Source organism: Harpia harpyja, chromosome 8 (genome assembly GCF_026419915.1).
Source record: "Harpia harpyja isolate bHarHar1 chromosome 8, bHarHar1 primary haplotype, whole genome shotgun sequence".
Taxonomy (NCBI): Eukaryota; Metazoa; Chordata; class Aves; order Accipitriformes; family Accipitridae; genus Harpia; species Harpia harpyja.
The window spans coordinates 12,677,920-12,697,028 of NC_068947.1; the positions used below are offsets into that span (position 1 = coordinate 12,677,920).

The 19,109-nt window shown below is 47.2% G+C and overlaps 1 protein-coding gene and 2 long non-coding RNA genes across 6 annotated transcripts in view; 1 reads left to right on the plus strand and 2 right to left on the minus strand.

Moving 5' to 3' along the window:
* Positions 1 to 1,561: 1,561 nt before the first annotated feature.
* On the minus strand, positions 1,562 to 5,143 carry LOC128144801 (uncharacterized). The gene is made up of 2 exons (XR_008236218.1): positions 3,926 to 5,143; positions 1,562 to 1,959 (listed from the first exon to the last, which is right to left on the minus strand). It is a non-coding gene; the product is annotated as an uncharacterized LOC128144801 (long non-coding RNA).
* A 4,701-nt stretch (positions 5,144 to 9,844) lies between these two features.
* LOC128145087 (uncharacterized) lies at positions 9,845 to 12,311 on the minus strand. The gene is made up of 2 exons (XR_008236339.1): positions 12,238 to 12,311; positions 9,845 to 10,088 (listed from the first exon to the last, which is right to left on the minus strand). It is a non-coding gene; the product is annotated as an uncharacterized LOC128145087 (long non-coding RNA).
* The window catches only part of C2CD2 (C2 calcium dependent domain containing 2), a 41,205-nt gene continuing 33,113 nt past the window's right edge, over positions 11,018 to 19,109 (plus strand). For 2 of the 4 annotated variants that reach the window (XM_052794707.1, XM_052794708.1), the window contains exons 1-2: positions 11,018 to 11,461; positions 13,598 to 13,696. In XM_052794707.1, the coding sequence (XP_052650667.1) occupies positions 11,162 to 11,461; positions 13,598 to 13,696 (399 nt within the window). In that variant the 5' untranslated portion in view covers positions 11,018 to 11,161. Of the gene's footprint in view, positions 11,462 to 12,479; positions 13,063 to 13,597; positions 13,697 to 19,109 lie in introns of those variants that run through there. The other 2 variants (XM_052794706.1, XM_052794709.1) reach the window with 2 other exon arrangements.

Consider the following 19,109-nt stretch of genomic DNA (forward strand, 5'->3'; position numbering starts at 1 on the left):
AAGTGTGATGTTATTGTACATACCATTGTGTCTGTGGGATGGGAATTTTGTTTATAAAAGAGCATCTTTTGATCTATTTGTTGGATGTAAATGATAGTTTTTACATTACTAAAATAATGGCTTTTTGTTTGTTTTAGTAAGTGCCCCACTGAACCTTTTACTGGAAAATACAAGAAAACCAACTGCTCTAGACAATCTCTTAAAAACTTGAACACAGCCCAAATTCTGCTTCCTATGCAATCAGTGATTAAAATGGGACTTTGTGGAAGCAAGGTTACATCAACTGAGTATATCTTTCATCTAAAACTGGATCGAACCAGACGTTTGAAAATACACAGTCAGGAATGTTTATGGTATTTTGCAGTGCTCTCATTGAAAGCAGTTTTGCTGTGTGTATTTCCCTCTTCAAAAACCCCTGTGTGGGATTGTAGTGTGTAGATTCCCATGATACAGAAAATGATCTCTCTGTCTTTTGGGAACAGTGTTTGCTTGGCTCCACTCTTCAAAGTGGATGAGACCTATTTTTGAAAACTCTTAGGCCAGTTTTCTCAACTTCTTGGACTCCACATTTGCTGTCCTTTGCCATTTTTAATTTGTGCAGTTTGGTTGAACTCATTGACCAATTCCACTCACATTTAATAGAGGAGACAAGGTCTCAAGAGTTAATCATCTCCAACAAGTTTTATAAAAATCACTTGACTAGGTAGCAAAGAATGGCCTTAGTGAGAAGGATAAGATTTGCAGCCATAGCACATGCCGAACAGTTATCTATGCTTTTTACCCCAGCGCTTGTCACTGTGTGCATGTGTACTGCCTTGTCAGCGTAAGCGGGGCGATAGGTCAGGTGAAACATACAGCAGAGCTAAAGTACTAGGTCTGCCAAATGGTCAGAATCAAGGGTTGAAAGGGCACTCCAAGCTCAAGAGGATTTGGGCCGTTGATGCTCTTTAAATCTCTTTGAAAACAGGGACAAAGGGCTCCTGGCCTGTCCCTCCATGGAGTATCCCTGCACGTCAGAAGTTAAGTGAGCTGTGGAAAAGGCAAAGAGAGGGTGGAGAGCAGCTTTCTGACTCGTTCAGAGAGTCATAAATCACCAAAGATTTGGCTCACTCTTTCTCCTTGCAGTGTAAGGAACTCCTCCAGCCTTTTCTGCACCCAGTTAAGATCTACACACAGTCCTCTCTCTCTGACCATTTCAGAGCAGTCTAACATCCGCTTAAATGCTTCACAGAAAATGTCTGCTCTAGAGAACATACAACCTATATTTGACATAAAAGTCAAGAAGCAAACCAAAATGATAAAAAGTTACTGATAATGCTATGAGCATTGCACCTGTTTTCATGGTTATTTTTTGTTCTAATTCCAGCCATCCACTTCTAAGACAGTTGCCCTGCAAGCAAATCCAGTGACGTTTACTTACTTTTCTGTTCAGAGGATGTTTCCAGTTATCACTTCTTTTAATACACAGACACTAACAGGGTAATTTTTACTATTAGACCTACATGGATGATATTTCTGTTTCCAGTCCTGAAATACTTTGGCAATAAAAATTTTCAAGGTGTTGGCTGCAATCAAGCAACATACACAACTTTTTATTTCCCCTTCACTTTACATGTGTTGAAAGAATTCATCGAAAGCAAAGCCAGTTTCTGCTAACAAAGAATTTGCTTTAAATTGCCGCTGCAGTTTTGATACAACCCTTAACAATTTCTTAATGTCTTGTCAGTCCAGGATCTAGGATGGATACAGCTCTTCGATGTCATGGAGCCCTGGCTGTAGTCATTAGCTTAAGCTGTTATTTGAGGGCACAGGCTCTCATCCAGCAACATGCATCTCTCCAATGAAGTCCACTGGTGTTCAAAACGAGGCAGTGATGAGGCTGGGATTACTAGCATCCAGGGATGCTTCTGCTGGAAGGAAGAGACCATGCTGTAGTTTGCAGGTTCCATGGGCAGGTGTCTGAAGGAAAAAAGGGCAACAAGCCAGAAGAAGAGGTGGGAGAAAGTAGGATGACAACAGAAGAACATAAGATACGTAAGAAGAGAGCACACTGTGGCCCTGACAAAAAAAAGAAAAAAAATCAGCCTTTGTTTTAAGGTGTCATTTGTGATGAATACGGCTCTTCGGTTCCCGCTTTTTCCTTTCTTCCCTAATGAACAGCTAGGCATTCCTGGGGTTTGACACCTTCTAACCACTTTTGGCTGACAGAAACTGCATTCATTACTCTGTGCTATAAAGTCTATGAAAGAGCTTAAGGGAAGAAAAACTTCCCAAAAGATTGTTTAATAATATTTCCCCTACATCTTGCATTGGGGGAAGTTTGGGTCCTGTTGGAACAGGCTTTGAAAACTGCACATCCTGAGGGCTTCACCAGGTGGGGCAACTATACCTGTGGAGATACATTCGCAGTTTCTCCACCGTGCCACCTGCACCTGTGGTTCCTAAAAAGAGAGGGATCTAAACCCAGAGGAAAATCTATGATATGGTAAATACAGCTCTATTGACTGCCATCCTACTTACTCCTTCCACAGCTGGCTAGTCCTTGGCTTCATGCACAACTGTTGCTCTGCGGGGCACACTGCGGAGTCCAGTTAATGTCAGAGCTGACACAGCTGTTCCCACCCATAGAGAGAAAGGTAAAGACTTCCTCTCTGCAGGGCAGCCCAGGGCTGTGATTAACAGAGCAGCTGCTCTTTGCTGCTGCCTCTTCTTCACTCATCAATCAACTGAGCAGCCAAATGCCACAAGAAGGAAACTTAGCTTTGTTAGCTTGCAGTCAGATTACTTGTTTCAGGAGAAATTTGACTGAGGCACGTGAAGGCATGTACATGCATTTTTTAAAAGCATGAGAGAAAAAAAACCTGTCAAAATACCAAACTGTCACTCTGAATAAGTCTGGAGGAGAATCACAGATATTAAAAATGAGATTTGAAATTGGGTAGTTTTTTAGCAAGTATTACTACAAGGCTCAAGAGGAGGAGAACCACACAGAACCTTCGTTTTATGGAGATGATCCTATAATCTATTATGTACCTCTAACACTGTGTACAGGCACTAGGAGGAGCCAGAAACAAAAGACTGCACCATCGCATCCACCTGAAGAGCCACACTCAAAAGCATCACACTGAAGGTGAACCCCTCTCTCTCTATATATACGTATGTATGTATGTATGTGTATAAAAATGCATGTGAGTGTGTTTAAATGTGGCTCAATTACACAGCAACTGCTGAATTTGGAGAAACTTCCCTGTTAGGTCAAAGGCATTTTACAATACACTTTTGTCTAAAAGCTGTCGTCTTTGGTATTTTCTTCACTAAGCAGCGTAGTTTCTGCCTAACTGACAGCTAGGAGTGGAGAGATGAGGTGCATCTCCAAACTCTCAAATCCTTGGCTCCCTGTTGGGACTGCCAAGGAGGAGGCCAGTCTATCCCAATGCTTTCTGCAGCGCAGACAGTTGTCTAAGAAAATGCAAGAGCATTAGTTGTAGCTTAACACCTATTATGATAACATATAGTCAACACACTTGAACATAATGTGAACTTGTGACTGAGGAGTTAAAAGCTTTTTACTCTTTGCCAGTCCATAACACATTGCTTTCTCCTTCAAGTAACTGGCAGGATTTGCATAACGTGAGTGAGCCTGTACCCATGTGCTCCAGACTCAAGGTGTTTTAGCCTTAGCACAGTACCCATGGGGGTGTGCTCTGGGATGACATGCCACACAAAACTGGTACATGCCCTTGGATTTTCTTAGCTGTCTAGCTGAGTTGGAGCATTTTCACTGTTCCTCTAGAGGGAGGTGTAGGTTCTGAGATTTTTCAGAAGCCTTTATTTTATTTCACAGTCTTGCTATTGATTTCCTACAACATTGCTTGAAATGCCTTTGCTCTTAGACTAAAGCTTGAAGATCTCTTTTACTACTTACCAAGTCATATCTTCTTTCTGATGCCCAACATTCCCAAAGCCAGTTGGTCTTAGTGTCCTCAAGCACGTGTCTGAGGGGCATAGGGGTGTTTGTACTGCATGGGAGAAGCACATGTCCCTGGGAAGTCAGCATCTCCTGGGCTGGAGCCCAAGATGCAGAAGGAGAGGCAGGAATCTCTCTAGTACTTCTTTGTCAGGAGATTCTTCAGCTCTATCTTGTACATGGGAAGCCTTAACTATTTGGGCACAATGTTAACTCTGAGCCTACATTTACCCATAGGCAAGAAACTTCATATAGCTGTAATCACCCATCATGTCTAGAGAGCCGTCCTTGAGGAAGGCAGCTCACAATACTGCTTACGAGTACAGCAATCCCTCCATCCCAGCACCATCACCTCTGGTGATACTTGCGCTCTCTGGTGGAAAGAATGTAACTGGCTCCAGCAGGCGAAAATACAGAAAAAAAAGCTTGTCTGTCATGTTTTAGTTTCTAAAAACTCATGGTATTTTACTGAAGTCTAGTAAATATGTAAGAGTCATCATCATAGAGAAAATAATACTCTAGAAAATATTTTTCTTTCTTCCATTGCAGTGCCAGATACAAGTAGTAAAAGAAACGATCAGCAATTCCAGACAAAATATCTGTTGTTAGCATTTTGCAGAATCATAACCACTTGGGAACAGATTATTTACAGGATATTGGAAAGAGCGAAAAGTGTGATCCTACAGAGAAAAGCAGAATAGTTATAATATGGCAAAATTATAAGAGACTTCTAAAATTAATGGGTGGAATATTGATGTACTATGATGAATACAAACACCATGGTGCCATTATTTGCCTGCTTTCTCATGTTGGTTTTTCTTCCTTGATAGGCTGTATTTCTGGTGCATGAATGGCTTCAAAAGAAAGTACAAGTTTCCAAGGTGTACCAACTCGGGTCCATGGTTGCTCTAATAGAACTGAAACATGGCTTTGCAGTTTTGCTTTATATCTCAACACATAATTCGAAATTATGATTGGTCAAAATAAAACATTGTGACCCATTTGTCTTGAAACTTAGCCAATTTGTCAACAATTATACTTATGGGGCATGGTTTGTTTTTTCAAGATTTTTTTTTTTAGGACGCGGCCTGTATATTAATAACATATATAATAACAAACCTATAAGAGCAATTTTCTGATCTAATGAAAAACTCAGCTCCTGGCAGTATGTCCTCTTAAGCACTTACAAGATGTAGGCATTTGGGCATAGAAGAACTAAATGACCTAAATGAATTTGAAGTTTTTCTACTACGAGGTCCTGGCAGACATACTACTTTTTCTTCAATAGAGACTGGTGCTTGGATAGATCAGATATCTCCTGTTTTTGCAAAAGAACCAAAAATAAGAGCAATTAGTCAAAGTGAAGTTCTAATGATGTCATCACCTCTGAGCCTTTTTTGTATCGAGCAAGACTCCTTCACTAAGAAGAGGATGCTGTCTGGAAGACACGAGTTGGGGGGGAGTTATTCCAGATCAAAAGCCAGCCAAGTGCTAGCCCCCTTGCCCCCACCCTATCTCCTAGTTATAAGAGCTTGCTTAGTGGCACCTCCTCTCCTTGGTGCCAGACGGTGCTGACCGTCTTCCAACGAGGCTTCTCTGGGCATCCCACCTGGCCCTGGTTCCAGCTCTTTGCACACCCATCACTCTCTTTCTCAAACAGCTGTCACAAAGCAGGGGACAACGTTTCTGGTATGTCGAGTCACATGAGACAAGGTGGGTCACACGTGCTGAATCTCACCTAGAAAGGAGCTACAGAAAACAGGCTGGAGAGTACACATTAGGGCAGGACCAAATGGAGGAGCTCATCTTCTGGCTTTAGCATTGTACCTCTCCTTGCCCCACAACTCCTGAGCAAACTTGCCACAGTCAGCAGATAGAAGGACATGCCTGTTACCTGCCTCTGGCACAGCCGGTAAAAGACTGGGAGAGAGGCTGAAATGCTACATGTGAAAGGGGAAATGGTCCCCTCTTCCATGAGAAGTAACATGCTGAGATGTCACATATCGTGTGTGAAGATTAATGGGTCTATTTCTGCTGGCAGAGCTGTCAATGAAGAGTGTGCGGTGCTATCATCTCAGGCTGACTGTTACGCTAGCTAAATCTCATAATGAAGACATGGTTATAGCCACCTCACAGGTAAAGGTGGCATCACACAGAGATGCTGGAAAAAGCTCTGCTGGCCAAAGTGCAGTTTTGCCAAACCAAGCATCTCTTAACACTATTATACTGTCCTGACAAAGCACTTGTTTCAGAATTCACGTTAGACTGCATGTATGGCCTCTTATGAACCTTCTCTTTCTTTCATGTCTGTAAAAAATACTCTGGAGCTCAGAGGCAGAGAATTAGTGGGAGAGGTTTGGATTGATTTTATCTCTGTGCATTGTAATTATATAAGTGATCATTTAATTGCAGTGATTGAACCTACTGTGCTTTTTTTTGTCATTGTTCTGCTCACAGCTTTAAAAATGAAATTGATTAAATAACTATGATCTCATCCTGCTCCCTTTGCTTATGTCTATAACATGGGACTCAGGGTAGTCTCAGATCTTGCACTTTCTGGGTGCTAGGTCTGAGTGCACGCCCTGCTGTGTCCCACCCTGGCATACACATTTGCCTGTGCCAAGTCCAAGCCACCGTTCCACCCACCTGCAACAAATGTGGAAAGCTCAAACAGTCAAGCTCCTAAAATTCTGCCCACATTCTGTCTGCAGGATGAAAAAGAGCATCTCTTAACAGGTGTATGATGAACCTGGCAGCACTAGTTAACGGGCGAGATCTTTCTTTGTTGTTCACGTGCCTAGGGTAGCACTACCAGCAAAACATTCTAGCATAGACTAGGTCAGAGTAAGCTACAGGTACAGGTCTACAGTTTTCTTCTTGCCTTTCCAACACAGAGTAAAACGGTTAACAAAATTCATACTTCAAAGGATCAAAACGGGACATGTGAGGTAACCATGATGAACGATGCATTTATAACTCTCTTATTGCAGAACCCTTGTAAAATCAACCATGTATCAATCTTACTCACTTTACATTTTTTAAATTTGCCTTGCAACCACAATTGACAGAGATATATACTTGCTAATTAAAAGAAAAGCTGGCATTTGGGACATAGAGAAGTTCCTCACTAGAAATACAGCACATAGCAGAACCTAGGAGCAAGTTAGAAGCACAGTTCTCAGCTTCAAAGTACATGGAATTATGAACAACTAATTACTTGACTAATCGCATCCCCAGAGCTACGCTTTGATGGGTAAGATCCTGAATGTTCAGAGAGGGCTATTCCAAGTTCACAGGTGCATGAAAAAGGAAAAGAATTAAATATTAGCTGTGACATATTTTTGCTATACTTCAAAAGTAAAAATGTAAAATATTTCTAGTAACAAGATAGCTGATAAAGTTCTGTAAAGTAAAACTGTTCTTAATATCTCAGTGTATTCTTTTATTCTTGTCATTTCATGTTCACTAATTAGACTCACAAAATTCCTGCCAGTTAAAGAAAACTGTCTGTGTGGCATATGTGGGGAACTGAAACACGGGACAAGCTAAGGGCAGGTTTGTCTGCCGCAAGGCTGTGCTGTATTAGAAATCCCTGAGCTATCTGCAGACAAGCTGGTCCAGCAAAGATACTGGTTTGGATCTTAAAAGTAGCCCAGCTAATCAATCTGTTCTCTCAGCAGGGTCAATTAACCTATGTACAGAACTGTGTTACCATAGCAATATGGCTCTGGTTGTGGATCTCTGGAGACCTCAGCAGCTTGCTCCTTGGTATCATGCGGGTGTACTCTAAATCACCTGCCTGGAGTCAGACAGGCAGAAGGCAGCTGGTCAGTGAATGGAGTGCAGGATTTCCCTGTGTCCTGGGCAAATACTTTGACCTCTGAGTAGCCCGTTCTTCTTATGTCTCTACAGTAACCTACCTACAGCAGATAAAACCATCTTCTGGCCCTGACAAGTTTGCAGCTTATAGGCGTGATGTATAGGACAATGTATTTACAACACAAAAAGATCAAATTGCTTCTCAGGCAGCAACCTGTTCCTCCTCCCAGAGGCCTAGCCCCCATATTCTCAAATACTGTATTAAATGTTGATGTAACAGCCCTTCAGGAATCCCAGGTCCCAGAGACCAAGGTGAAAGTCTGTAGCAAAGAAGATGTACCCATGGTGGAGGAGGATCAGGTCAGGGAATACTTAAGCACACTGGACATATATAAGTCCATGGGCCCTGAAGGGAAGCACCCACAAGTGCTGAGGGAGCTAGCAGATGTCAGTGGAAAGCCACTCTTGATCATCTTTGAATGATCATGGTGACTGGGAGAAGTGCCCAAGGACTGGAGGAAAGCAAACGCCACTCCTAACTTCAAGAAAGGCAGGATGGAGGACACCGGAACCTACAGACCAGTCAGCCTCCCCTTGATCCCTGAGAAGGTGACGGAGCAGTTAATCCTGGACACCATTTCCAGACACACGAAGAACAAGAAAGTCATCAGGAGTAGTCAGCATGGACTCACCAAGGGGAAGTCATGCCTGAGCAACTTGATAAACTTCTATGATCAAACCACTGGCTTGGTAGATGAGGGGAGAGCAGTGGGCATTGTCTACCTAGACTTTCGACGCTGTATCCTATAAGATCCTCATAGAGAAGCTGATGAAGTATGGGCTGGATGAGCAGACAACAAGGTGGATTGAAAACTGGTTGAACAGCCGGACCTGGAGGGTGGTGATCAATGGCACAAAGGAGGCCTGTTGGAGGCCTGTAACTTGTGGTGTACCCCAGGGGCCAATAATGTGTTCAGTCCTGTTCAACAGCTTCATTAATGATCTGGATGATGGGGCAGGCTGTACCCTTGGCAAGTTTGCAGATGACCCGAAACCGGGAGGAGTGGCTGGTACACCAGAGGGTCGTGCTGCCATCCAGAGGGACCTTGACAGGCTGGAGAAATGGGCTGACAGGAACCTCGCGAAGTTCAGGAGGGGGAAGTGCAAGGTCCTGCACCCAGGGAGGAACAACTCCAGGCACCAGTACATGCTGGGGGCCGACCAGCTGGAAATCAGCTTTGCGGAAAGGACCTGAGGGTCCTGGTGAACAGCACACCGAACATGAGCCAACAATATGCCCTTACAGCAAAGGCGGCTAATGGCATCCTGGACTGCATTAGGAGGAGTGTTGCCAGCAGGCTGAGGGAGGTGATCCTTCCCCTCTACTCAGCGATGGTGAGGCCACACCTGGAGTGCTGTCTCTCCACTGGGTAGAGTCCAGTGAAAGGCCACTAAGATGATTAAGGGGCTGGAGCATCTCTCATATGAGGAAAGGCTGAGAGAACTGGCAGGGGGGGAAAGGCTAGAGAAGGCTCGAGGGGGATCTTATCAGTGTATGTAAATATCTGAAGGGAGGGCGCGAAGAAGATGGAGCCAGGCTCTTTGCAGTGGTGCCCAAGTGACAGAACAAGAGGCAATGGGCACAGACTGAAACACTGGGGGTTCCCTCTGAACATGAGGAAAAACACTTTTTCACTGTGAGGGTGACCAAGCACTGGCATAGGTTGCCCAGAGAAGTTGTGGAGACCTTGGAGATATTCAAAAGCCTTTAAGGCTACAGTGGCAACACCCTAAACCTGAGTGGAGTAAGAACTTACAATGACATTTCACTACCAACCTCAGTGACTTAATCACTGGTGGTTTTAGTGCGTGGATTGGGCAAAAAACACAAGTGAGGTTCATCAGCTGGGAGCTGCCATGGGTAAAGAAAGTCACTAGGAAAGAAACAGAGCAGGCAAAGAAAAGCAGAAGAAAAATGAGGACACAAATAGCAATGAGCTGATAAGGTAGCACTCTGAAAACCAAACAAGAACTTACTAAAAATGAATGTGACAGAAATAAAGAATTATGAAACTTTTATTTACTATCCAAAGACAATTTCCTCCCCTTTATTGCAAACCTCCTACTGATAACAACAGCCATTCAGCATGGTTTGCAGAAAGTACTTAGTTCTGAATTTACACTCCAGGACGCAGATCACAATGAAACACAGAATTGGTTTTTTCCTCCTTCCGGTGAGTTTGACATCCTCGGCAGAGGAGATGCTGAGGCACCAGGAAGAAAAGGGAAGCTTGCGTTCACCCTTTGATAGGAAGCAGAGGGAAAAATAAAATGTCTCGTCACCTCCTTAGGTGTTCCTGCAGTGCTGAGAAGGGGTGAGCAGGAAGGCCGATCACAGACCCGCAAGTGTTACCCCGTTACATGAAGGGGTGCCTTCATGAAACGGTCACTTGCTACTGAGGCACAGGGTGGCAATGCTATCCACTGGGCTTTGTAATTCTGATGTAAACTAGCTGAGTATGCCTCACCCTCTTGAACACAAAGATTATCCGATCCTTCTTTTTTGGGGGAAAAAAACCCCGGCTCCCACTGCCCACAAGCAGGCATGAACGCGTTTATCTATTGTGCGCGAAGACGTGAGGGGCTGTTCACATGATTTTTCATTTGCAGTTGTTGCTTGGTGTGCAAACGACATCACTAAATAACACTGATGTAAGGGGAAACCCTTTGTTGTACGAAAACCAACAAACCCGACTAGTTTGACACCCGTGGCCTTCCCGGGCCGCTGAACGCCTCTCCTGTCCCGCTGTCTCTACTGAACTCCCCCTTTTTGCCCACCCTCGGCAGCCCCTTCTCGCCCCGTGCTGCCCGCGGCACCGCCCGACACGGCAGACGGCTTCTCCGAGAAGTGCCGGCTCAGGGCACACGCGAACCCGCCCGGCCGCCGCCGTCCCGGCCGCAGCCCGCCGCCCCGGGCACCCGCCCCCAGCCCCGCTCCCTCCCGCGGCAGCCGCCGCCGCACCGGGCGCCCCTCACCCGCGGTGCTGCGGGACGCCGGGGGAGCCAAGGGCCGAGCGCCCCCCGCCGCCGGGCTCACGGGCCGGCCCGCCACCGCCCACGCCGGCAGCGCGGGGCCGGGGCCGGGGCCGGGGCCGGGCTTCCCTTCGCCGCCCCGCCGGCAGGGGCGGGCCCGGCGGTGACTGCGCCGTGGGCGGGCGGTGCGGCGCGGCGCGTCCCCGGGCAGCTGTCCGGACGCCTCGCCGCCGCTCCCGGCTCGGGCCCTGCGCGGGCTGCGGCTGCCGCTGCCCGGCCCCGCTGCCGCCGCCGAGCGCGCCTTGGTGGGGGCCGGTAGCGCGGCTCCCATTATGGTCAGCCATGGCGTGGCTGGCGGGCGGGCTGGCCGAGCTGCGCTGGTGCGCGCTGGTCGCCCTCTTCGTGGCGGCGCTGGCCACTCTGGCCGTCTACCTGGTGCAGTATGCGCTGCTGGCCCTGCGGCGGGGCCGGTCGCCGCCTCCGCCGCCGCTGCTGCCGCCGCCGCCGCCGTCGCCGCGGCGGGACGAGCTGCTGGAGGAGGGCGGCTCGGTGCTGGCCTGGGCGCTGTCGCTGGGCAGCTGGCGGCGGCAGTGGCGGCGGGCCTGGGTGGCGGCGCTCCGCGCCGAGGCGGCGGCGCGGGCGGTGAGTGCCGGGGACGCAGGTGAGGGGCGGCGGGCGGGAGGGGAAGCGGCGGGGGGCCGCCCCGCCGCAGGGCCCGGCCGCGGAGCTTCCCCCCGCGCCCGCCGGGCCGGGGCCGGGGCCGGGGCCGGGGCCGGGGCCGGGGCCTGCCGGCCGTCCCGCCGGGGCGGGCGAGGGCGGCGTGCGCTCCTGTGGCGGCGGGGGCTCTCCCGGCGAGGGGCGGCTGTGGGGACACCGGGACTCGCTCCAGAGATACATCGGGGTGCGGCCAGCACGGCGCTGGCAGCGCCTGCCGGTGTGTGCGTGCATGTGTATCTGCGTGTGTGTGTGTATGTGTTTGCTTATGTATATACGCGTGTATATGTCTGGTGGCTGCTTGGCAGGAATTTGCAGGAGGGAGCTGGCCGGAGGCACGGAGCGGGCGCACGCGTGGGAGCAGGGAAGGACGGGGAGGAATGCCGTGACCCCCGCGGCCCCTGGCAGGGGCTTGGGCTGCCGAGAACATAGTTGGGGTGCAGGGAGGAAGAAACAATGGAAACTTCCTGGCCTGGGCACCGGCACGGGTCCGGTCTTTCGGCAAGTAACTCCCGGAGCTGGGCTTCTGTTGTTCGTGTTGTCTCAGGCCATGCTGAACCCATGTGCGTGTCGGTGGAACGCTGAGGGCTGGCGTCCTCCGGACAGCCGCGGGACGGTGGGCTTCTCTGGTTTTGGTCAGTTGGATTTTAACCCAGGTCAGATAAGATGCACAAAACACGGCACCCCTTCCCTTCCCATCCTACCCTTCTTGCAAAGGGCACAGCGTGGCATCCTGCTCGTTGGTTTGTGATGGTATGCCCGGGTCTAAGAGGCAAGGAGGTTAGGCGAGGCCGTGGCAACCGAATTGACGGGTCCTGAGGACTGAACCCTTGCCGTGTCAGTGGGAAACGCTGAGGCTAAGCTATCTAGGAAGTGGCACGTACCCAGGTCTCTTTGTGCGCAGCCCTCTCCCTAGGTCTAGGAGTTTCCTTTCCCTGCGGCCCCAGCATGCTTTCTTCTTACATGTCAGAGGGCAGGCTGGGGGAGAAGGAAGAGCGGGGCAACAGGTGTGTGTGGAAGATAAGGAAAGCACTTTAACACTTTCCAGACATCACCGTAAGTTAGGGCAGCAGAAAGAAAATACTTCACCTGCCCTTTCAAATTGCATGGTGCAGTTGAGAAAAGCATGGATTGTGCTAAGAAACAAAGGTTTGCCTTCTGTTTGTGGAAGAGGAGAGCCTGGACAGCTTGGGCACAGGTGCCAGGAACTGAAAGTAACTAGAAACGAGCATCAGCTTCCCGTCCCAGACCAGAGACCAAAGCCACTTTGACGGGGCACATGCATCCTCCCTCCCCGGGCAAGCCGCTGGAGCCATCTCTTGCCATGAGTTCACTGCCTGGCACTGCAGCGTGCCGTTGCTCCTGCCGTCAGGCTCCCAAAACAATGCCAGCAGCACACAGCTAACGACATTCCTGCGTGCAAAACACCTCGGGTGATGAGGGAAGCGGTGCTGACTGCTCGGTGTGGGTAGCAGGTGGAGAATGCGAGTGCTGATGCCTCTGAAAGTATGACCTCACTGCCAAAACAGGTATACGCTGTCTTTTCCTTGCTGTCTATGTGAAGACTGAGTAGCTGTCATCGCTGCCTGCCATCACACTTGAGGAAGGATCGGGTAGGGGAAGGCTTCTTTCCTCACCTCTGCAAGTTGATACTTGGGTTTTCTTAGTTTTGGCATAGCCTAGTGCAGCCATATTACTAGGCCAAACCAAAAGTGCATTTTAAAACTACAGCACTGACTAATCCTTACTCGAGAAGAGCAGTTTCACTGAACTCTGTCACTGCTCATGGGCTTCGCTCTGCACTGTGCTGTGTACCTTGATGCTCTGCTGCAGAGAAAGATGAGTTATGATTAGGCCCGTAGTTATGTCCTAAGTATAGGTTTTTGGGCTCTACCCTGTATCATGTAGTGAGGTGTCGTGCAATTAATACATAAAAGTTTTGACATACATGTGCAATTCTGTCTCTGGTTCTTCCAGGAACTTCACTGGCAGTGCATTTTTATCACTCGTTTCCAAGCGATGGGTTCATCACCTAATGATGCTTCTTTTTTTCTTCTTTCTTAGGATTCACAGTTGCTTACATTTGAGGAAGATGACCCACCAGAACCACTTGAGCTAGCAGTTAAACAAGTTGTTAGTGTTGTAAAGTCAGCTCAAGAGAAGGTAAATTTCAGTTTTGTTTCAGTGTACTTTTGGGCAGGAAACGTAAACTTTTCTTACTAGTATCAGCGGGAGTTTAATTTGTCAATACTTCTGTAGCCTTGACCTAAGTTTGTCAAGGCTGATAGGAGGCTGCTTCTCTAATGAACCTGTCTTTGCATTGATTCACTTCTTTTGCAAGTCATGAGCAGAATGTGCTCCAGGGCTTCTACCAAATGAACAATAACCAGGGTTATGCCAAGTTTATAGGTACGCCTTCAATGAACTCCTACAGCAGCCCTCTTCCTCCCACCCCCACATTCGGTACGATGGTTCCCCATCCTATTGCTAAAGTGTGGGGTGGGGACTTCTTCATGAAGAAGGAAAGGGACACTTCTCCTCTGGGACATGAAAACATCTTTGTCTGCCTCTTGCTGTTTGTGTGGCTGATTACAGGTTCGCTTCATAAGTCGGAGCTGGGTAAGGATCAGTGGAACAGGTACAAAGTCCTGAGGGTGAAGTCCTGACTCTACAGAATCCTGTATTCAGTGAGGAGCGAATTGTCTATTTCTTCCTCTCCTGCCCCCACCCCACATACTGGGAAGTAGTTTAGTGCATGTAAAATTAAACTAAGGCAGAATGTGGCTCTTAGAACAGGGTAAAAATGCATTAAAAGGAAAAAAAAAAATGTATGTATGCTTATTAGCAATGATAGCTTCTGCATTTTCATCCTAGTGACTATAACTACTAGTCACATCTGAACTGGTGCTCAGCTTTAGGCACCTGCATCAAATTAGCCTAATGCTTTTCTTCCAGTTTTGCTTTGTTATTTTGGTTTGCTTGTCTGATTTAGATGTTAAGCAGCTCTACTATGATTCCTTTGAAAATTATGCATGTTTATCTGCCTGATACACTTGTAGGCACACCCTGATTGGTGGCAGCTGGGGATTGCCAACACGTAAAATTGTTTGTGCAAGTGTTCTCTCTCTTTTTTTTTTCCCTTTTTTTTGTTTTGTTTGTTTGTTTGTTTCCCCCCTACCAGTGGTCCCTGCCCCAGTGGGGCTGGAGAGACTGGAATTGGTAGGGCTGTAGAATTGGCACTAGTGTTACTCTGTGCCACTGGAAGACACCACAATGGGAAATTGTAAGGAGAGGGGACTGCTCGGTCTAAAAGTGGTGTGCTGTATAGTGTGTGAAGCCAGCAACCGAGGGACATCTGCTACAAATAAAAGTTAGCAACTAACAGCACAAAAAACAGGTGTCTTGCAGTGCAGTGTCTAAAATGTTGCTGGAAGGCGGGCAGGGCTGCAAATATGTCGGCATGGGAGGTGGCCAGGAGGTTTGGGTCTGCTGGTTGCCCTTGGCCAGTGTCAAAGTTCAGCAGGGGTGTGTGGGGCCAGCTGTGTGCTCAGAGTACTGTGCCTGTGGCTGGACCACGATGAGAGCAGTGTCTCAAGGCTAAAACCTGCTTTCATCTCGCCTGTGTACCAGAACCAAGGCACAACGCTGGAGTCCTGGATTTCCCTGAAGTCATGTTGTACCACTGGGAATATCTCTGCTACAGTCCTCAGTTAACTTCTGTCTTGCTTAACTGTAGATTCTGACTGCCATAGCAGCAAGGTGAGTTAGTGCCTGCGGTGCCCCGTGGGCACCTGAACCTGCTGTGGTTAAGCTTGGGCAGCAGAAGGCAGCAAGTGCTGGCTTTGTGGCAGCCTAAGCCCAGGGAACTGCTCACTGCTGTGGGGCTGTTCTCTTGCTCTCCTCTACCTGTGGCTTTGCAGTCCAGCACCCTCTCTTGCGCAGTTTCTGGTCCTTGTCTGACCTTGGGTTGAGCCATTTCAGTATGTTAATCGAGCTGTTATACTGCAGCCAGCAACCTAATGTGGTTTCGCAGCAGCTTAAACCAATATAAGCACGTTTAAAAATGTATTGGATTAAAACAGGTTTCCTTACGTAAACTGGGTTGTTCCGAACTGTCCCAAAACCCATTTCCGTAGTCTTGTGCACAGCTGCTGGAAAAATTTCTCTGAATTATCCTTACTCCTTCAGTTAAGGTACAACCTGTATATTTATTTGGATTTCAGTGTGTTATAACCTTAGAGTGGCACTCTGGTAGTTACTTTCCCTCCTTCCTTAAATACATACCTTTCTGTAAACACCTCTGGAGTTTTCTCATATGGTGATTCTCTCTCTTACATATTCCACTGCTAATACCAAGAATCCAAAGGGAGGGGTTTTGTGGTGTTTTCTTTTCCCCCCTTGCTCTTCAAACTCTTAATCTTTGCATATGAAATTGAAATCTCTCTCTGCAGCTTATCCAAACTCAAACTTAGGATACCTGTTTGTAACTCACTGCTGGTGTGACTGGCTCTGAATGTAGTTTGTGACCAAGTACTGCATGTTTATCAGTGTTGTAGCATCCCGCAGAGCTCTGCACTTGCCTGAGGCATCAGCTGGCACAAGACTGTTTTCCTGCAACCGGTTCAACATGCTGCTTTACTTGTGGTCTGTATGACAAGAGCGTATAGGTGCCTTGGTTCAGCAGTCAGGGCTTGATTTATTGCACGTTGTTTCACATATGGATTTGACCTTGCATCAGAGAGGTTGCAGTCATCAAAGTGGATGATTGAGGATGAGAGATCAAAATAGCAGTAAACATGGGATGTGTAATACTTTAACGCAGCTGTATGCTGATAGAGCCCTGTGGTATGTCTTTTGTGGTTGATGGTTCTCTGTCCTCTTGAATGCTGGGCCATGGAGCACAGCCAGGTGATGAGTCTGCCTGGTGCTGGGAGCGAGCCTCCTGCCTGGGAAGTCTTGCTCCAAAACAATATGGAATTGCCAGCCAAACTGTAATTATTATATTAGTGCTGACAGCCCTGTTTATGACCAGGACATACACCAACACGTGCAGTCCTTAGATATATACGTACTGTCCTTGCCTTGAAGAAGCTGAAAGTTGTAAAACTGGTGTATGCTCCACAGTGCAGTGCTGCAGACATGGTTGGGGAAGCTGCTGGTTGTCAGCTTGGCCAAAGCCATTGTGATAGGGACAGAGCTGCTCTGTGGCTGAAGGTTACACCACACTGCTTCTTGACAAAGCCTCTATTTATGCATCGCCTTCACTCCAATTTTGGGCCAGAGCCTAAATATATAGAATGAGGTGGCCTGTTTTCATTGTGTGGTGTTGGTTGTTTTGTTTTAATAAAGTAAACATTAGGGATATTCTTAGCTAATTCTGCCAACCTTTCCATTACTGCAGTCTATTTCCAGAGGCTTTGAACTTCACAACAACAACAACAAAAAAGGCAACAAAAAAAGATGATTCCCTTGTTGGGGACTTGGCACAGAGGGTTTGGATGGAGCAGGCTACAACAGAAGTCTCCCTTCTTTCCCTGCTTCATGCTTAAATAGATAGGCGTAAAATGCCCTCAGAGTGCCATTCCTTTAATGAGTTATAATAAATTGCTATACAAGGAATGACTGTCTTGGATCACAACAGGCAATAGCAAATGTGAAAGCTTCATGTTAATTTTTCTGTGATGAATCTTGCTGAGGGAGAAGGTGGAGAGAAGGGAGGGCTGTTTTGCAGGCTTGTGAGAGGTCCTGTTTTCTGATGATCTGTGCAGCATGCCCAAAGAAGCCTTATTCACCCACACAGCTGTCGTAGTTTCATCTTGGTATCACTTTGTTTGCAGCCACCCTGCGTTCGTGCAGCACTGGGGCATCGGGGCTTCCAGTTCCACTTGTTCTGAAGCAGGTAGAGACATTGTGCAGCAAAGACTGCTTTCTGCTGTGGGAAAGACTGATTTCTTGTTGTCACCATTACGGTACTAACTGGGATCACTCCTAGTTACGTACATGTGCTTATTTCTGATTATTTTTGGTGGGGTGAACTGCCCTGACCATCATATGCAGTTCCTATTGTCTTTTAACAACTTGTTTTGCTTGAAAAGCGGTCCTGGAACTTTGCTGCTTTAATGACTGGGGTTTTTTTACAAGCCTAAGTGGAATCATGGCCCATGCAGCTTTTTTCTTCTTTTCTTGTTTTTTAGTTTCTGTACTAGTATAATCCTTTATCCTTAATGTATTTACTTTTCTTCCACGGTGCTTGCTGTCAGTAAACGTATCATGAAGGATATCGTGAGTGCAGGGCTCAGGGATGCCTTAGGACCCTAATGGCACAATGTGCCTGTGTCTCTGCAACTGAATCTCTCTCCAAGCTACTATAGCACAGACTGGCAAACCTCTCCTGTGTTTTGTCGTCTTCTGGTGGTCTCCATGTCTTCAGCTATGCTGTCTCGTTAACGGTTTGTAAAGACTTGCATGTTAGTGAAGCCAAACTAGCAAGTCTATTTCTGGTATTTATTTATTTTCCCCCTTCTTAAATATAAGTACTGCTTCCTGTCCTCGCATCATTTGATATTCACTTAACTTGATAGGCAGATTGAAAATTCTTCCTGTCCTGTCTCCTTGTACTTCCTGCTTGTTTGTTTTATCCCCCCTCCCCTTTTTTCCACTTTTTTTGAATTTGTATGTCTGTCGGTCTCAAAGAAGTGGATAAAATCACGTTTTATCAGTTTCTGCTTTGTTTCTGTTGCTGACATGGTAACTCTCTCTCTCCTGCACTCATTCCATCACTCACCCTGCCTTCACCCTGGTGTTTACCATTGTTTTGGAAAACTGGTCTGGGGTTGTGTCATTATATTTGCAGGCAAATTCTCTTTGATACCGGCTTCTAAAGATCCGCCCCTAGCTGTGCCTGTGTTAGACATTGCATTTGTCTTCCCTCCTTCAGTTTGTCTGTGTCACTTGGTAAACTGCTTGGGTAATGAGGGAATGGTGAAGAAGCTAGAGAAACCCCCTGAAGAAGTTAATGCATAGGCTCTGGTAACCAAGGAAGATCATGTAATTCTTCTTCTGAACAGCTGAGTGTTATGACTATCAAAAGGCAGAAGTTTCTGACTGGAAAATTTTCTTATGGTGAGGTTTTAAGCTGAGTGCACAAACTGTCTGTGTGGCCATTGGCAAGATAAGTTTTCCATGCCAAAAAAAGAGCCTTCTCCTTCTCAGAGTAGTACTCCAAATACGCGAAATCGTGGGGGTCCTAAACCTAATAGCATACTGATCCCTACAGCTGAGATCAACGCAGCTTTTGCTGTGTGGCTGCCTGACAGCGCATACTCATTTTCTTGCGAAAATGTTAAAGATTTGTATTACTTACATACGACTGAGTAACCTCAGGTAACCTGCTTTTTCTGGAAATAAATACCAAGTGCAGTAAAACTGATTTCCTTCCAGAGAAAAAGCAATCAAGGCCTGTAATGCTGAGGGTTTTCCACAGGCACGTGATGCGGTTGGGGCCTGGGTGAGGTGAAGAAGAGCTTCTCCAGCAGGGCTGTCGGAATTTCCCCATGAAGTCACAGCCCTTCACCCT